At 39.9% G+C, this 18363-nt stretch overlaps 1 protein-coding gene and 2 non-coding genes across 9 annotated transcripts in view; all 3 read right to left on the bottom strand.

The window, feature by feature from the left end:
- CHD8 (chromodomain helicase DNA binding protein 8) overlaps nt 1-18363 on the bottom strand; it is a 65217-nt gene that overhangs the window by 5957 nt on the left and 40897 nt on the right. For 6 of the 7 annotated variants that reach the window (XM_053595077.1, XM_053595075.1, XM_053595082.1 and 3 more), the window contains exons 12-34: nt 17630-17751; nt 17229-17472; nt 16097-16273; nt 14662-14805; nt 14160-14415; nt 13133-13343; nt 12299-12494; nt 11659-11826; nt 11016-11195; nt 10624-10734; nt 10095-10291; nt 9272-9471; nt 9010-9190; nt 8831-8920; nt 8340-8443; nt 5923-6052; nt 4756-4831; nt 4247-4301; nt 3858-4065; nt 3264-3472; nt 2449-3168; nt 2077-2228; nt 964-1266 (exon numbers count right to left, since the gene is read on the bottom strand). In XM_053595077.1, the coding sequence (XP_053451052.1) occupies nt 964-1266; nt 2077-2228; nt 2449-3168; nt 3264-3472; nt 3858-4065; nt 4247-4301; nt 4756-4831; nt 5923-6052; nt 8340-8443; nt 8831-8920; nt 9010-9190; nt 9272-9471; nt 10095-10291; nt 10624-10734; nt 11016-11195; nt 11659-11826; nt 12299-12494; nt 13133-13343; nt 14160-14415; nt 14662-14805; nt 16097-16273; nt 17229-17472; nt 17630-17751 (4434 nt within the window). The remainder of the gene's footprint in view (nt 1-963; nt 1267-2076; nt 2229-2448; nt 3169-3263; nt 3473-3857; nt 4066-4246; nt 4302-4755; nt 4832-5922; nt 6053-8339; nt 8444-8830; nt 8921-9009; nt 9191-9271; nt 9472-10094; nt 10292-10623; nt 10735-11015; nt 11196-11658; nt 11827-12298; nt 12495-13132; nt 13344-14159; nt 14416-14661; nt 14806-16096; nt 16274-17228; nt 17473-17629; nt 17752-18363) is intronic. The other variant, XM_053595081.1, reaches the window with a different exon arrangement.
- Nucleotides 344-452, bottom strand: LOC128589478 (small nucleolar RNA U6-53/MBII-28). Its single transcript, XR_008381046.1, has one exon. It is a non-coding gene; the product is annotated as a small nucleolar RNA U6-53/MBII-28 (small nucleolar RNA).
- On the bottom strand, nt 5365-5474 carry LOC128589477 (small nucleolar RNA U6-53/MBII-28). The gene has a single exon (XR_008381045.1). It is a non-coding gene; the product is annotated as a small nucleolar RNA U6-53/MBII-28 (small nucleolar RNA).

Below are 18363 nucleotides of genomic sequence, written 5' to 3'. Positions count from 1 at the left end.
CACCCACCCAAAACATCACATGGCATATGCTTTTACAAGAGAAAGCTTTGGGGGACTTGGGCTACAGAACATTTTCTGGCTCAATGATAGTGAGAAGGCCATCTGAGTAAAGAGTAGAAATTAGAAATATAATGAAACTTATACATTCTTGTCCTAGAAATATATGTATTTTTAAGACAGTCTCATTTTGTTGCCCTGGATAGAGGGCCTTGGTCACAGCTCAAAGCAACCTGAAACTTCTGGGCTCAAGTGATCCTCTTGCCTCAGCTTCCTCAGTAGTTAGGACTTCAGGTGCCAGCCACAAGGCCCAGCCCAAAAGATTTCATTTCTTGACCTAGGGCCTGCCTCTCAGGTAGATTTGTGAGAAATAGACTTTATCTCAGTAACACCCAAAGTAGGGTAAAACTCCCTCCTTGGTGTCTCAGTATTAGCATGGCAACTCATCACAGGGGCAAAATACTGCTATCCTTGTCATATATTAATTTAAGAAACTTTTCTTTTTTGAGTACTTAATGACTAGCTAATATGGTTCAGTAAGGAAGGACACCAGGAAAAATAAAAATTTATCTATACAAAAAATAAGAGTGGTTTAATTTCAGTAGCAATGATTACTCTTTATTTTTAATAAGGCCCACAATACTTAGGTGTCATTTTTAACAGCTTTCCTATAATTTGATTTCATTTTCTAAAAAATCAGGCTTAGATACAGCCTTGAGCCACCCCAAAACCTTGTATCAATTAAATTTCCTTCAAAAATATGGTTTCTTTTATTCTAGTCCTCAGGAGATTCCTTGCCTTATTTCAGTGATTTTTCCTAAATGGATCTTTGTGAATGCTAATATTTTTCTTCTCTCATTTTTAAAATTAGCTAACCAAATGACTTTAAGTATCATATTAGTAAAACTAGTTAGTGAGGACAGTAGCCTCATATCTTATTTCCTAGCATCTAAATGCTGAACTTACATCTTTAATCTGAACTGTAAACTCCTTCTCATCCATGCCTCGGCGAAGTTTGGTGAACTGGGCTGCTGCTGTGCTGACTGCAGATGCTTCCTCCTCTGCCATGGAAGCTGCACTGCTACTTCGTGGTGTAGGAACTGGAGAGTCACCATATTCTCCAGGAGTCAAGGAAGGACTGTCTAGCAAGTGGTTGCCTGGCCCCAAAATTCCTCCTGTTATCATTTCCTGGTTCCTGCGGCTAGAAGGCCACTTCCCTGAGAGCACAGCCTGGCAGACGAGGTCAATACGGTTTATCAGGACACGATCCTGAAAGGGGACAAAAGAAATCAATATGATTTTAAGGAGTAAGCACTACCTGATCCTGTGACATGAAATAGTGCCACCATTACTAGGTGGGTAAAAATCATGAGGCAGAAAGGAGGAAAGTAATACTATTAGATTCCCAAGTCAACTAGGAAGTTTCATTAAAAAACACATAGCAACAAACCCAATTTTTACTTTTTTTTTTAAAAGAGAGTGGCATTTTATTTTATTTATTGTTGTTGTTTTTGGCTGGGGCCAGGTTTGAACCTGCCACCTCTGTTATATGGGGCTGGTGCCCTACTCCTTGAGCCACGGGCACCGCCCAAAACCCAATTTTTACTTTTATTTATTCATTTATTTTTTTGAGACACAGTTTCACTGTGTCACCCTCCGTACAGTACGGGGCATCACAGCTCACAGCAAACTCAAACTCTTGGGCTTAAGCAATTCTCTTGCCTCAGCCTCCCAAGTAGCTGGGACTACAGGCCCCCACCACAATGCCCAACTATTTTTTGGTTGCAGTTGTCATTGTTTTAGCAGGCCCCGGGCTGGGCTTGAACCCACCAGCCTTGGTATATGTGGCTGGCGCCCTACTCACTGAGTTACAGGCACTGAGCCAACAAACCCCATTTAAAAAAAAAACAGAACCATCTATTCCTTGTTCCCTATATACCAGTGGTTTTCAACCTATGGGTCGTGATCCCTTTTTAACAATGAAAGTACATTGCAGTGTTAGGAAGGTTGAGAACTACTGCTATATACAATGTTACATTGTATTTCTGAACTCTACAGGTCCAGGAAGGAGCCTGTTACCTTGGGCCACTCAGAGGCTCTTTGTCTTTCCTGCAGCAGCAGAAGCTCAGGAGTCATTTGTTCCCCATCTTCATTTGGGAATCCATCTTGGGACATAGTGAGGGACAGAAGACTCTCTTCATCGTAGAGCTTTGAGCAGGACTGGTCAGTAGCTAGAGATCCCACACAAAGTGTGAGAAAAGATGGGAGAATAGTGTTATATGATGATGGTATTATATGGGCTTTGAATAAAGGGCCAAAGAATAACAGGTCACTTTTGACAGTTTATCAAGTCAATATGTGAATCTCTCTCAAGAGGATACATTGAGAAAAAGGAAAGAGCAGAAAGGGGGGTAAGGGAGAGAAGGCCAATAGCCTACTACATGCACTCACTTAGTTTTTCTTCTTTCTCGTCCTCACTCTCGTCAGTGCTGGAGCTGGAGCTGGATGAGGATGAGGAAGAAGAGGATGATGGCGACAGCTTGCTCAAATCCAGCTCAGAGTCTGAATCATCCTCATCTTCCAGTTTGACTGGTGGAACACTCTGGGTAACCAAAGGGGTAGTTTCAGAGGGGGCTACTCGCATCTCATAGTCTTGTGGGGTTGGTCGGCCCCTGGCCACCATTTCATGCTCTAGCTTTAAAGTCAGACTCTCCAGATTGGGGACCTGGGCAAACGTCTCCTCAGGTGACTTTTCAACAGGAGCATCTGGGCGAATGGGCAATGGTGAGGCAGTGCGTGAGGAATACTGCTGGTGTAGCAGTGGAGTAGAGCAGCGCGACAGAGATGGAGCTGGTGCTCCGGCCTGATGGTTCTGCATATAATTCATACGGGCAGCCAGAAAAGAGAAGTCTGGGTCCTGCATGATGTTGCAGTCTGTTTGGCTCACTCCATGACGGGCTGCCCCTCGTAGAAGCTCCCCATCATGCCGAACAGACTCCCACCATTTGGGCAATTCAGGACCTGGAGGCTGACACAATGCCAGCCGATCCTCCAAAAGAGGGTGGCATAAAACTTGCTCCCGTAAGCGCCGAAGCAACTCAATACGGTACAGAGTCCGTGAAGCCCTCTCCTCAGTGATGGGCTCAATGAACAGATTAGGGTCCGGAGGTTCTGTAAGAGATAGGAGTGGAAGAAGAAATGAACCAAGACTTGGTTTTGTCACCATCCATTCCCACTCACCCTAGACTCTCCAAAGTCTTGCTTACCATCTCCAGCTGCTGGGGGAAGGCGGCACACTTGGCGGCACATGGCGACGAAGCCATGAAAATACTTGGTAAGGCTTTCATCTGTTTTTTTGTCCAGTCGAGCAAAAGTGCGGAAGCGATCCCAATGGAACTGCATGGTGTCAGGGTCATATTCCACACCAAAAGTAGATACAACTCGATAGAAATCAGTTTGTTCACGCCTTGTCCATCTACAAAAGGAAGAAGAGTAAGATAGAAGTAATCAAAAGAACACACGAAAACGGGTTACTTCTTAATGTGGTTTAAAACACCAGAATTGAAAGTAGAAGCAAAAATAAAAGCTAAGAAACAGCAGTCAGAGGTATTATTATAAGAATTACCCAGATAAGGGGGAAATGATGCAGGTAAATAATGAGAATGTCTACACAGGAAAAATCCTACCTTGAAGTTATTGTACACAAGTTAGGTTTTAAGTTCTAGAGACATAACAAAATTCAAGACAAAAAAGATGGTCTCTCCATAGGGAATTCCAAATAAATCCCTCTTAAGATGCTTTTCAGTAGAACCCACAGCTGAAGATACTCAGGTCCGTCCAAATTTCTAACTATATTTTACCGTTGTTGTTTCTCCCGCCGAGCAATTTCTTTGAGCTTGAAGGCTGCTTCACAACGCCGCCTTCTCCGGTCCCCACGTTCTGCAGCCTCTATCTTCATCTGTTCTCTCTTGTAGCTACGTTGATAGGCGGTTACTAAGCGCCGAAGCCTAGCTGTTAGGGCAGAGCCAGGAGGCCAGAATAGATGGCCTGGCTGTTGGGTCACCTGGGCTGTGGGAAACAAAGTAGAATAAATAGGAAGTACAAAAAGGGTAGTAGAGATGAATACTGGTATTTCAACCCACCCAAAGGCAAAGCTCTTAGCAATCCCAGGACAGAATAAAATTTAGTGAGTAATTCCCCAAACCCCACCAGCCCACACAGTATTGTTCTAGTTGACCTAGAAGTTTACCTTCATCTCCATCAATCACTGAGATCTCCTCATCCATCATCATCAAGGGATCACCCTAGAGAAGGAGATCCACCCCACAGGATGGAGGGGGGAGGAAAAGGGGGAAAGTTGGCACTCTGAAATCACTTTCTTGAGTGTCCTTCTATGGCACCAAGGGACCAAGAAAAATTTCTAATGAAAGGACCCTTCATGAAAATTTGGAAACAATTAACTAAAAGAAGAACTAGAAAGTAGAATCTAAAAAGTCAGTTCTTAATAATGGCTCAAAGATAATGGGACTCAGGAATTTGTTAGTCAAATAATATCCTTCAATGTCCAGTTTTGGTCCCACCTCCTCCACAGTCATCCCCGATCTCCCTGGCCAGTGTTATAATCTTTTCCATTAACACTTTATATTCTCATATGGTATTTACTTTCCATTTTGTATTATAAATTAATGAATATACTTCAAGATTCAGAGAAGGAGAGAAGCTTAACTAGTAATTAAGACTCAAATAAAAATTCCTTACCTCATCATCTTGGTCCTTCGGGGGACCTTGGAGTGGTTTATATTCAGGATCTTCACAATCTTTATCAAAGTCAACCCTAAAATTATTCAGAGGCACAAGAAAATGTTAATAATATATCTTCTATCGCAAAGAGGAACCTAGGATGAAGACCTGGCCATACATACAACCCAAAATGGAATAGACTTAAATTTCAAGCTCACAGGAATGGCAGGTCAGGTGCTAAGCTTTAGGTCAGCTCATACAATAGAAAAAAAATTATCAGAAATTATGACAATATACCATTCATAATTGCTTGAATTTGAAATGAAATACTTTGATTAGTCCATTGTTTTCTTCCTGATAGCCCTCCCTTTTTATTGTTTAGCCCATTCTCTCCCTCCTCCCCAATGATCTACTTTGTATTATTTCATTGAATGGTTCATGCCTTTTTGTTTTTATTACTTTTCTCTACTGAGCAGAAGGTGACATAATAATTTCTAATGAATAAATGCCTCAATTTCCTTTGAGGGTCCTATGTGAAGCAAACTGAAATTGTGATTATCAAAGAGAAATCTCTTAGTCATGAAGGAATGGGTAGGCAATTCACTAACTAAGCTAACTATTTCACATGTCCCTCAGGTCTCCATGTGAGAAGTTTTTTTAAACTCATTGGCACCCAAACTAGGGCAACACTGCCCTACCTAGTGTCTCAGTATTAGCATGGCAACTCATCATTGGGACATGTACCTAGGCAAAGTAAATAACCTTTATGTGTCAGGTACCACTGGGAAATGATAAACCAGGCTAAAAGTGCCTGAGGCTCTACCACATAAGCAACAAGTAAGAGATGCCTGGCTGTTATCTTTCAAGAGAACCAGTTATCTGGTCAGCTACAGTAGCTATATAGAAGAACATTATAAAGCAAAATGAAGAGAACATCAATAAACCATTTGGAAGAAATGTTAACTTACTCTCAGTTGCATCTTACGGCAATGTGTAGTTTAGGCCAGTTTTAGGAATCCTTTACCCTGGTATTACTTTTTGTAAGAATTAATCATTCATGAATACAACCACCATTAAGAACACCAGTCAAGTTTAGACAAGGCTAGAGTCATGTTATCTCACAGTACAAGCAACTAATAGCCTTCATAGGGTGGAGCTTTACAAGAACTAAACACTAATATTTACCCTTCTACTATGTCAGAGAAATTATCCAACACTCGATGTTCTGCTGCAATGGCTTTATCGTCTGGTCTACCAGCCTTTTCCAGGAAGCATAAGGCTGGGTCTGCTCTCATAGTATTGTATTTCTCATAACCTAGAAAAAAAGGCCCATAGATGAAGACAATCAGAGATTCATTTTGATGTTACATTTACTTTATATGCTGCTTGAATAATTAGAATGTGTAGGCTACTTTACCAATAAATGCAAAGTAGCTGTTGCTTAACATTACTATATTTAATACTTTTTTTGTTTGTTTGTTTGGAGACAGAGTCTCACACTGTCATCCTGGTGCTAGCGTTCTATTTTACAGAGACAGGGTCTCACTCTTGCTCAGGCTGATCTCAAACTCCTGAGCTCAAGCAACCCACTTGCCTCAACCTCCCAGAGTGCTAGGATTGTAGGTGTGAGTCACTGCACCTGATTATTTAACACTTTTTATTTTATTTTTTATAGATGGGGTCTCATTCTGTTGCCTAGGCTGGAGTACATCAAGCCTGTGGCATGATCATGGTTCACCTCAAGAAACTGGGTTCAAGTGATCTTCCCATCTCAGTTTCCTAAGTAGTTAAGATGACAGGCACAGGACACCATGCCTGTGTAGTTTTTCTTATTTTTTTTGCAGAGATAGGAGTCTTGCTATATTGCCCAGGATGGTCTTGAATTCATGGCTTAAGTGATCCTCTTGCTTTGGCCTCCAAAAGTGCTAGCATTATGGGCATGAATCACTGCACCTGGCCATTTTTTATAGTAATTTAAGAGTCATGAAGAATTTTAACTAGTGACTGACATTAGGAATTTAGTCAAAGAATCTATATACTATGGTGATAGATTTATACAGCCATTTAACTGGTTATTTATCATTATTACTACATAGACAGGAAAATTAAAGTCAAATAATTTAGGGATAGGTTACACATTCTCAAATGAAGGATAAGATACTTATACCTGCAAGTAAATAGGCATTCACTAAATATGTAATAAAGTTTGAATGAATGAATGAATATATTCTGGAGATGTCTGGACTCTTAGAAACCTTTGTGTCTCACAAGCAAATCTAGAATAAAAAATGTTCACTGAGGTCAGTGGATTGCCTGAGCTCACAAGTTTGAGACCAGCCTGAGCCAGAGCCAGACTTCGTCTCTAAAAATAGCCAGGCATTGTGGCGGGTGCCTGTAGTCCCAGCTACTTGGGAGGGTGAGGCAGAAGAATAACTTAAGCCCAGGAGTGTGAGGTTGCTGTGAGCTGATGCCACTCTACCGAGGGCAAAGTGAAACTGTCTCAAAAGAAAAAAGTTCATAGTTTTCCTTAATTGATTAAACATCTCAAAAACATGTAGATTAAGTGCCATTAATTTTATTTTACAAAAGCAAACAGAAAAGTATTATTTTATTTAATTTATTTTTTTGAGATAAAGTTTTACTTTGTCACCCTCGGTAGAGTACTATGGTCTCATAGCTCACAGCAACCTCAAATTCTTGGGCTCAGGCGATTCTCTTGCCTCAGCCTCCCAAGTAGCTGGGACTACAGGTGCCCACCACAATGTCCGGCTATTTTTTAGAGATAGGAGTCTCAGAATTGCTTAGGTTGGTCTCAAACCTGTGAGCTCAGGCAATCCACCCACCTCAGCCACCCAGAGTGCTAGGATTGCAAGCGTGAACCTCTGTGCCCAGCAGAAAAGTATTTTTTTTTTTTTTAAATAAAAGATATTCTAAATCAAAAAGTTACTGATCTAAAAGTTAACGCTCATTGCTTTTAGTGTTTTAGTAGTCTGGAATTTGGGATCAGGCAAAATTGCAAAGGGAGTATTCTCTCTCTCTTTTTTTTTTTGGTGTAGTCACTCTCCCCTTTTTATACTCTTATTTTTGTTTTGCTCAAACATTGATGCCTACCTACATCAGAGTGACTGCTAAACATTTAAACAAACGGGACATTTAGATAAATCTAACACTTTCAGGAAGACATAGGAAAGCCATATAAATTAACATGTTATTATTAACATGAGTAAGTTTATATTACCTCCCCTTATTTGTGGCATTCTAACTTAGACCCCTCAACATACAGGATAGTAACATACTGGTAACTGATTACACAGATGGGGGAAGACTCCCTACCTTGAGACTTACCTATCCATCTGGTCTTTCTTGAACATCTATTTATAGGAACTACTCTGCTTTCGATATTTAAGAACTAGTTTCCTATTCAACCATAAATTTGTTAAAGATCACTCAAGGAAATCAGTTATTTCTCATGAGGAATTTGCTAAATGCTCCATCTGCAGACATAAATCTGCAGATAGGAAGGATAGTAGGAAAAGAATAGACTAAAAGGTACCTACCATGCTTAAAGATAGTAGGAAAGGAATAGACTAAAAGGTACCTACCATGCTTAAAGACTCCAATAAGCAGGGACTTGTCGGCCTCACTGTCCCACCATGTTGTTGGAACCTCCAGCTGATCCACCACTGGGAACCATATGTCAATCTCACTAAAGGTACAATAGTGGTTACAGTCAGCTCAGCAATGCAGGAAATTAAAGTTAAAATCCTTGAAAAAATAATTACATTTACCCATTAATTTAAATGGTCACGAATCTGCCCTATTTCCTTTTACCAGTGTCAAGTATGGGATTAAACACCTTATACACAAATTCAAATTATCAGATATCCCAAAGATAGTATAGAATAAGTATAGTGAAATAAGTACAGTGATCATCCCTGGAAAAGGCAGGGCATTAAAAAAATACATATAGCAGGGGCGGCGCCTGTGGCTCAAGGAGTAGGGCGCCGGTCCCATATGCCGGAGGTGGCGGGTTCAAACCTAGCCCTGGCCAAAAAAAAAAAAAAAAAAAAAAATACATATAGCAGAAGTTTACCTGGCAATGGCACCCCCTAACACTTTCTCTGCCTGGTCTCCAATAACCTCTTGCCTCAGGTAATATAGCATTCGTACCCGTAACAATACCCTAGAAAGTAGGGGAGAAGAGTTGGCTCATTCACAATGTAGCAAGTTTGAAGTAAAAATGCTTTTGTCTTTGCTAAATTTCATCCTCACTTGTTACACTGATGTTTCAAGTGCTTCTTATAACTTTCATCTTGGAACAAAGTGTCAGGGTTATATTTCCGGATCCAATCAGCCTTATGGATATCAAAAGTGCTTTGTGACTTTACTTTTTTCCCCTTGCGTCCACGGGGCACAGGTATAGACAGACCTGGGAAAGGGGAGACATTGAACACTTGGATTGAGAAAAACCCTTGGACCTGAAAAGGACTAGCTAACCTATTGAAAGATAAAAAAGTAAAGAGTTGATAATTACCTGAATGATTCTGCAATTCTTTTGTCTTGCCATTTTCAGCAGGACTAATCAAGTCCCAAATGAAACCTTTGATATTTTCATCCCCCCGGTAGTGTAGAAGACAGTACACAAGGATAGCCCGGCAAATTGTCTCCACATCTCTTTCAGTCATACGTCGCTTGAAGCGGCCATGAGATAAAATATCTCGCCACCGTCCCCAACTAAAGCAACAGAAAAGGAAACAATATTAGTATTTTCTTGGGAATTCTAATGCAATGATATTCTCCTGACACCCCTTGCCCAGAATCATATCCCATCAAAAACAGTGAGACAAAAAGCAACTACTTAGGAGCCTAAGACAGAGAGGATTACTTGAACCCAGGTGTTTTAGGTTGCAGTGAGCTATGATGATGCCACTACACTCTACCTGGGGTAACAGAGCAAGATATCACAAAAAAAGAGAGGTGAGGTGAGGCTGGGCATGGTGGCTCCTAGCACTCTGGGAGGCTGAGGCTTGTGTGGTTTGCCTGAGCTCACAGACCTCACCTCTAAAAATAGCTGGCCATTGTGGTGGGTGCCTGTAGTCCCAGCTACGTAGGAGGCTCAGGCAAGAGAATCACACGCTGCCAAGGGAGACAAAGTGAGACTGTCTCAAAAAAAAAAAAAAGGGAAGTGAGTTAAAAAGATCTTGAAAACCACAGTAAAGAATAAATAGAATAAAATTCTCCCCAGGCAAACATTTTTCACATTATCCCTTCTTTGTCACTTTTTCCAATCTGAAAGGCAAATAGGGTATCTAACAAGATGGAGATACATTCCCTTTCATGGTACCATGAGCTCTTACCCATATACCAGGAGGTGCTTTTCTACCCGAAAGCAGTCAGTACGCCCATAGGCATGATGACGGTCATGTCTGCGGGACCGTGGCCGTTCATCATCCTCACTTTCCAAATCAGAGAATTCCACCAAGTCATCATCTTTCAGGGTGCTGAAGTGGCGGGTCTGTTTTCGTACTCTAGGTGTGTCAATCACCAAGTTATTCTATTCAGAGAACAGAAGGAGTAAGTTGTGTTATATTTTGCTCATGGGAAAAGAATAAGGTATTTAAGAATTAAAACATCATAGATATATGTAGATATCCAAAAGAGAAATTTTTTTATACTATGTAAAATAATCTACAGGGACTCAGGAAGCAGAATAAAGTAGGAGACCATGAAGGTATTTTTCTGGGGCCTCCTAAGCAGCAAGTTTCCACAACAACCTTTGTGTAAAATACATGATCACAAACTGCAATTAGCATCAAAGAATTGGGGCTTTACTAGAAGTAGCATCTCTTGTGTAATACTTCATCCCTAAAGGAAGAATAAGCTCACCTTGCTATTGAGCAGATCCATATCTAGGTCAGCCTTTTTAGCCCACTTTTGCCAAAAGTTAGGGTCATCCAGAGAAATATCGGTCCTATTTTCAGAAGCAACAAAACTTGCCTGGTAAGGAACAAAGGCACAGTAAAGTTGTTGAGTTTTCTTTCTTTTTTTTTTTTTTTGTGGTTTTTGGCAGGGGCTGGGTTTGAACCCACCACCTCCGGCATATGGGACCAGCGCCCTACTCCTTGAGCCACAGGCAAGGAGCTGCCCCAGGCACAGTAAAGTTGTTATAATACTTCTTTAAAGCAATGTGAAGTCAGCAACTACATTTTAAAATCAAATTTATATCCTACAGATTCCTGTCTATAACTCTGCTTTCCTCTAACACAGACAGAACATACCTTGGCAAAGGTAGAACCTTTTCCTTCAGATTCAATAGTGATGGTTGTGGTTCGTCTTAGCAAGATCTGGTCAATGTCCTCTTCACAAAACTTGGAGCCCTCATCATCTTCCTCCATTATGGCTGCATACGCTCCTTTTCTTAAGAGATCTTCAATTTCCTTCTTGGAGAATTGCTGGATCTGCAAAAACCGATAGAAAGATAAAAACGGTAAGGGGTGGGGTGGCTGAGGCTAGAGGATTGCTTGAGGTTAGGAGTTTGAGACTACCCTGAGCAGGAGTGAGACTCCATCTCTACTAAAAATAGAAACAAACAAACAAACAAACAAAAAAACTGGGCATGGTGGTGTATGCCTATAGTTCTAGCTACTCAGGAGGGTGAGGCAGGAGAACTGTTCAAGCCCTGAAGTTTGAGGTTGCAGTGAACTATGATGATGCTATTTCAGTGGGGGCAACAGAGAGACTCTGTCTCAAAAAAATAAAAATGAATATTACCTGACCTTGCCATAATAGTTATTATAAGAAATAATTGAGAATACAAACAAGGTAGTCAGATTCCTGTACAAAAATAAATTTTGCCTCCATCTCTATGATGGAGGCAAAAACTTATCACTACAAACTTATCTATAGACTAAGAAGACTCACTCCAGTAATGTTGCCGTCCCGACCACTCATGGACTGAAGCACAGCCTTATCCAGGCCCAACTTGAGACTAGCTTTATCAAACATCTCTCTCTCATAGGAATTGCGAGTGATTAGGCGGTACACCTTCACAGCTTTGCTCTGCCCAATTCGATGGCACCGTGCCTGGGCCTGGTTTAAAAGAAAAAAAAAAAAGAAAGGAAAAGAAAAAGATAACATAAATTGGGTGGAGGGACAGAGCTATAGATATAAAATACCGATTTATAATTCTTCGCATCTATAAAGCAGCCATGAGATCAACTATAATATTATTGCCCCACCATGTATGTAACCAAGGGTCAACAAACTATGGTCTGTGTACGCATCTGTTTTATAGATTCCCTGCCCATTTATACACTGTCTACAGTTGCTTTTGTGGTACTGGAGTAGAGGTGGGTAGAGAGCAACGAAGACCATATGGTATACAAAGCCTAAAACACTACATGGTCCTTTACAAAAAAAAAAATTTGCTGAGTCCTGACTGCTAACCCTTAACTAAGTAAACAATTCTATACTTTCTGAAAGGGCTTTCTAAGAGATCTTAATCTTGTTGAAAAACCTCCCAGTTTAGGTAATTAGTCCTGAAGTCAATAATTTCCTTTACCTGCAGGTCATTTTGTGGATTCCAGTCTGAATCAAATATGATGCAGGTATCTGCAGCTGTAAGATTGATACCAAGTCCACCAGCCCGGGTGCACAGCAGAAAGACAAAGCGGTCCGAGTCAGGCTTGCTAAAGCGATCAATAGCAGCCTGTCGAAGGTTGCCTCGAACTCGCCCATCAATACGTTCATATAAGTACCTGTGTGGGAATCACAGACAAAATTTAAGTGGCTAACAAGAGGAGACCAAAAAAAGCAGGTGTGGCTCAATACAAGTACCTCCATATCCCTAAAAGGCCAAAAACCACATATCCCTAAAAGGCCAAAAAACACATAAAAAAAAAGCAGGAGTGGCTCAATACAAGTACCTCCATATCCCTAAAAGGCCAAAAAACACTCAGCATCATTGGCTTGAGAATTTACATAAGAAAGTTGAGTGAAAGTCTCACTTTTTTTTTTGAGACAGGGTATCCCTTTGTAGCCTTTGGTAGAATGCCATGGCATCATAGCTCATAGCAACCTCAAACTCTTGGGCTCAAGAGATCCTCTTGCCTCTGCCTCCCAAGTAGCTGGGACTATAGGCGCCCACCACAGCACCAGGCAATTTTTTGAGAAGGGTCTCGATCTTGCTCAGGGTCGTCTCAAACTCCTAAGCTCAAGCAACCCATCTGCCTCAGCCAACCAGAGTGCTAATATTATGGGTATGAGCTGCTGCACCCAGGCCTGAGTCCTACTTCTTAGTGTAACTGGTTGACTCTAATAAAATCTAGATCTTTCTACTTTTTGCTGCTTTATGAGGATAAAGTAATTATCAGATGAGAATGACTCTTTTTCTTACCTCCTCTGGATTAGATAATCCTCTAGGATATCTAGGCAGCGTACCATCTGGGAGAAGATCAGAACTTTATGGCCACCAGCTTTAAGCTTTGGAAGTAACTTGTCAATAAGAACCAATTTGCCAGCTGAACGAACCATGGCCTGAAGGTGGAAGTCATGAGGTATAATATGGCAAGCTTCCCGAAATTCTGTTAGGATTTTTTCTTCTGCACCTACCAAAACAAATATCCAACTTTATGCTGAAATCCAGTGCAATTTAGTAAACCCCCCCCCAAAGAGCAATCTGATTTGAGATCAACATTTCTTACAGAATCTCAGAATTTTAGCACCAAAATATAAATCATCTTGAATTGTGTTGCATTAAATATTCCAAGTAAGACTGGCCTAGGTAAAATATATATAAATATGTGGATAAGGACTCAGATGGAACATACAAATCACTATTACCACTCTACCAGCACCCAAAAAAGAAACAACAAAATGGAGTGTCAGTGAGGCCATTTACACAGAGAACTGAATAACTTGAATTTTCTTTTTTATATTTAAGAGATGAGGTCTCGGGCGGCGCCTGTGGCTCAAGGAGTAAGGCGCCGGTCCCATATGCTGGAGGTGGCGGGTTCAAACTCAGCCCCAGCCAAAAACCACAAAAAAAAAAAAAAAAAAAAAAAAGAGAGAGACGAGGTCTCACAATTTTGCTCAGGCTGGTCTTAAATTCCTCAGCCTGCTGAGTAGCTGGATCTACAGATTTACACCACCAAACCCAGGCAACCTGAGCTCTTATTCAAGAAATTCTAAACAGCAACTTCTATTTAATATTGGAGATTATACAGGATCAAGGGAGTAGAAAGAACCAGAGAAAGACATTAACGTAAAAATCTTTTTTTTTTGGAGAACTCTTTCCCACTCTTCAGTCCCCACCCTGAAGTTAGGCTGGTTAAATCAATACTACCACTGTTCCTGAGGGAAGTTGTTTAGAAATTAAGACATTGGCAGTGCAGAAGTTTGGTATTTTCTAGGAATCCCCTCACCGTTGATGAGATATGGGTGGTTGCAGCACTTGCGCAATTCCATCATCGTGTTGAGCAGATTAGGCATGTTTGTATGACCTGCCCCTTTAGAAAGGAAGGAGAAATTCTTCTCCAAAATAGCCCGATAGTATTTCTTTTGGATGTTAGTCAATTCAACTTCAATAATAGTTTCCTGTTTGGGTGCTAAGTTTTTTTCAACATCCTCTTTGAGTCTTCTTAGCATCATTGGCTTGAGAATGGCCTGTAGCTTTTGAACCTGTGCACCATTACAGAGAGAAAAAGAAATTAATAACATGAGGGCAAACATTCTCACATTTTATAGAAACATGAAAATATAAAATTAAGAGTTTTCCAGTATCTAAGAAAGGCAGATTTTGGATGATGCACAGACAATACAGGCATGAGGTTATAAAAAGTTCAGAAAAGCCCTTGATGCTTACAGTGACAGATATGTGCCTTGTACAAACTTTTACCATTTTTTTCTCATCAACAGATTTCCTACCTGTTCCTCTGTTTTGAGATCCCCAAAGTCCTTGAGGAACTCTGATTCTGAGGGAAACTGTGAAGGTTCCAAGAAATGAAGCAGACTAAATAGTTCTTCCACCGTATTTTGCAAAGGTGTTCCCGTGAGTAGCACTTTGTGTTCCTAGAAATGAATATAATCTTTGAAGTATCTAAGTTTTAAATTCTTTTTTTTTTTTTTTGTAGAGACAGAGTCTCACTGTACTGCCCTCGGGTAGAGTGCCCTGGCGTCACACAGCTCACAGCAACCTCTAACTTTTGGGCTTACGCGATTCTCTTGCCTCAGACTCCCAAGCAGCTGGGACTACAGGCACCCGCCACAACGCCCGGCTATTTTTTTGTTGCAGTTTGGCCGGGGCTGGGTTTGAACTCACCACCCTCGGCATATGGGACCGGCGCCCTACTCACTGAGCCACAGGCGCCGCCCTAAATTCTTTATATATAAAATGATGGAAATGGACCATAGTACTATTGTAATTTTTCTTTCACTTGCTCTCTTTTTTGATAAACACAAAGCATTCAAGAAACCCTTGATGTTATTTAACATATTAAGATAATTTAGATATTAAAAGTAATGAAAGAAATAGTAATTCAGATTATGTTTTGTTTCTGATTACATATGTCACCCACATCTCCCTCCTCTAGGGAATCTAACTGTGCTGGATTAAATCTGGCCAATAATTCTTTGTAGATCCTCCAACAAGGTTTACCCCTTAAATCTATACTTTGTCTTGTGACTTGCTCTGACAAAGAGAATGTAGTAGAAATGATAATGTGTGAGTTTCAGAGCATAGCTCAAAGCCCTTGCATTTTCCACTTTTGCCCTCTTGAAGCACTGCCCTGATACTACCCTGTAAACTAAGTATAAAGAAGTCCAGCCTGGTCTATTGAAGAATGAAAACTCATGTGAAAATGTGGAAGATAACATAACCCCAGAAGCTCCAGCTAGCAATGAGCATCATTTGCCAGTTATAGCAGCATTAATAACTGCAGGCAAGACCACAGAAAAGAAAGTAGCTGAGCCCAAGCTAAGTAGCTGAACTAGAGAATCATGAAAAATGTAACCGTTATTTAAGCCACTAAGTGTTGGCATTTTACTTTTAGAGACAAGGTCACTCTATCACCCAGGCTGGTGTGCAGTGGCATAAGCATAGCTCACCATAGTTTCAAACTCCTTGGCTCAAGCAATCCTGGTTGTGGAGTAATTTTTATATAGTAATAGTTTCCCACTTATATTCCTGGTTAAGAACCACTAAACTACTATTATTTTCTAATTCTAAAATTTACAGTTTTTACATGATTTTCAGATGACCATTTCCATAGGCAATATCCACCATTCAATACCAAGATTCTGATTCTTTTTTCTTCACTGCTAAATTAGGGTGTTTCTGCCCAAAAGTCAGTGTGGAACTTACCAGGTCCATGTGCTTGAGACTATCTAGCAGCTTGCAGTTACGGTTCTTCAGCCGATGGGCCTCATCAATGATGACACAACGCCATTCAATTTCACGAAGCTCAGGACAGTCTGACAATATCATCTCAAAAGTAGTGATTAGGGCATCAAACTTGTATGCACCTGGGATGAGACGCCCCTAATCACGAAGGCAGTAAAGTTAGAAAAGGCCTAAAATGTATCTAAATGAGGAACTCTTCTGAATTATTTTCCATATACAGGAGTGTCTCATAGGAAATACAAACCACCCCCCTACATGACAGTGTATCTTTCTGATAAAACAGGGCCAAATCACTGAATGTAAGATACACTGCTTCCTCAACACATTCAGTTTCTTGGGAAAATGAAAGACCTCACTGAAGGAGGCTGGACATTTCTGACTGCTGTATGCATGCCTAGCTCATGTATCTTTGCCTTAGATTTTTTGTTGGTTAACAATGAAATCCACAAATGTTGGACAATGCTGAAACATATAAATAAATAATAAAAGTGAAATCAGGTAATAGGTAACATGATAATATAGTTACCATCTAAGAACTGACAGAAGAATGAAGTCATTTAATTAAACTGAGTTGAAAAATGTGACTTGGAAAAATTTGGTTGTTTTTTTTTTTTGAAAAAAACTCACAGAAAATCAATAAAATTTCATGTTCATACAAGCTGGATGATTCACATTTTCATTTTCAAATTTACTTAGAAAAAGGGATTGATTAATTGATTAATTAATTGATGAAAATTTCAGTAGACTAAACAAACAAAAAAATGGAAAAGGAAGAGAATCATTTAAGTTCACCACGATATGGAAAATATATATGGGTAAATGGATTTCAATTTTGATTAAAACTCATTAATGCTGATAAAATTCTACTTAAAATTCATGTATTTATAAATTTAAAGTCAGTTGCCAATGGATCAAAATGTCTACTAGATAAAAATAGCAAAATAAAAAGAATGTCCTGCATACTGCTGCACAAAAATCCCTTATACCACAGAGCATCTCAATAAAAGTATTTTATTCTTACATAGCCCCCCAAATACCAGTTCCCTTGGCCTATTTTCTCTAAACCATAGCATTCTCAAGATGCAAAACTCACCCGTGAATCTTTGCAGTACATTTCATATTGCTGAATCATCTGCCGGCTGGCCAGACTGCCATGGTACACAATAGTGTTCATCTCTGTCCATGTATTGAATTCTCGCTCCCAGTTTGTTATTGTGGACAGTGGGGCAATGACCAAGAAAGGGCCATGGATGCCCACATTATATACCTCTTGCAAGAAGGCAATGGACTGAATAGTTTTTCCCAGTCCCATTTCATCAGCTAGGATGCAATTCTGCCTGCAGATTCAACATGGGGAAAATAAAAACAAAAACAAAGTCAAAACATACCATCTTAAAAAAAAACAGGACATAGGAAGAAACTGATTCAATAGAAAAGGAATAAAATAATCCCAGGACTAAGTATATATCTTAAGGGCCCACTCTTTTTCTTTACCTGTTATACCAATTAAAGAGCAGCCAATTGACTCCTTCCAACTGATATTCCCTTAACTGGTTTCTGTTTTTATATTCATGTGACAGTTCCAATTTCTTCCAGGCACTTGCCTGTGGGCGATTCTAAAAAACAGGAAATTGGACTAAGTGGAGTGAAGACACTAACAAAATCAAGCAAGATTTACCAGGTAGTTCTAATAAAGTCAATTAAAAACATTACTGTTTGGATGAACATTTGTCAAATACATTTAAATCTTTTAGTTCAAAATGAAAACTTTAAAAAAAAGATAAAAGAGGAAATACCTATTGGTCACTTCTGGCAGATAAAAAGGGAACTACTTCATTATTTGGAGGAAATAAAGGAAAAAGTATTTGTCCTTTCTATACAATCTCTACCTCAAGGTAACCAAAAAGTAAATGAAACAGTTCCTTTTTATAGAAGATTCTGGCTAATAAGTGAATAAATGATAGAATTAATTATCACTACTTTAAAATCCTTAAAGAACAGAAAGAGAATGATCATAAATGGCTGATAACATCATATTGCACAACCAGATATAAGTACATATCAACATTGATGAGGCAGACTTACTGGCTTCTCTCCCCAGTCTGATCTAGCCTCTAGAACATTAATGTCAAATAGCACTTTCTACCATGTTAAAAAAATGCAGCTAGTGGCTCCTGTATTGAACAGGATAGAGCTAAAAGTTGTTTTATTTTTTTTAATTGGACATT

Source organism: Nycticebus coucang, chromosome 6 (genome assembly GCF_027406575.1).
Source record: "Nycticebus coucang isolate mNycCou1 chromosome 6, mNycCou1.pri, whole genome shotgun sequence".
Lineage (NCBI taxonomy): Eukaryota > Metazoa > Chordata > Mammalia > Primates > Lorisidae > Nycticebus > Nycticebus coucang.
This window is presented reverse-complemented; position numbering and strand designations above follow the sequence as displayed.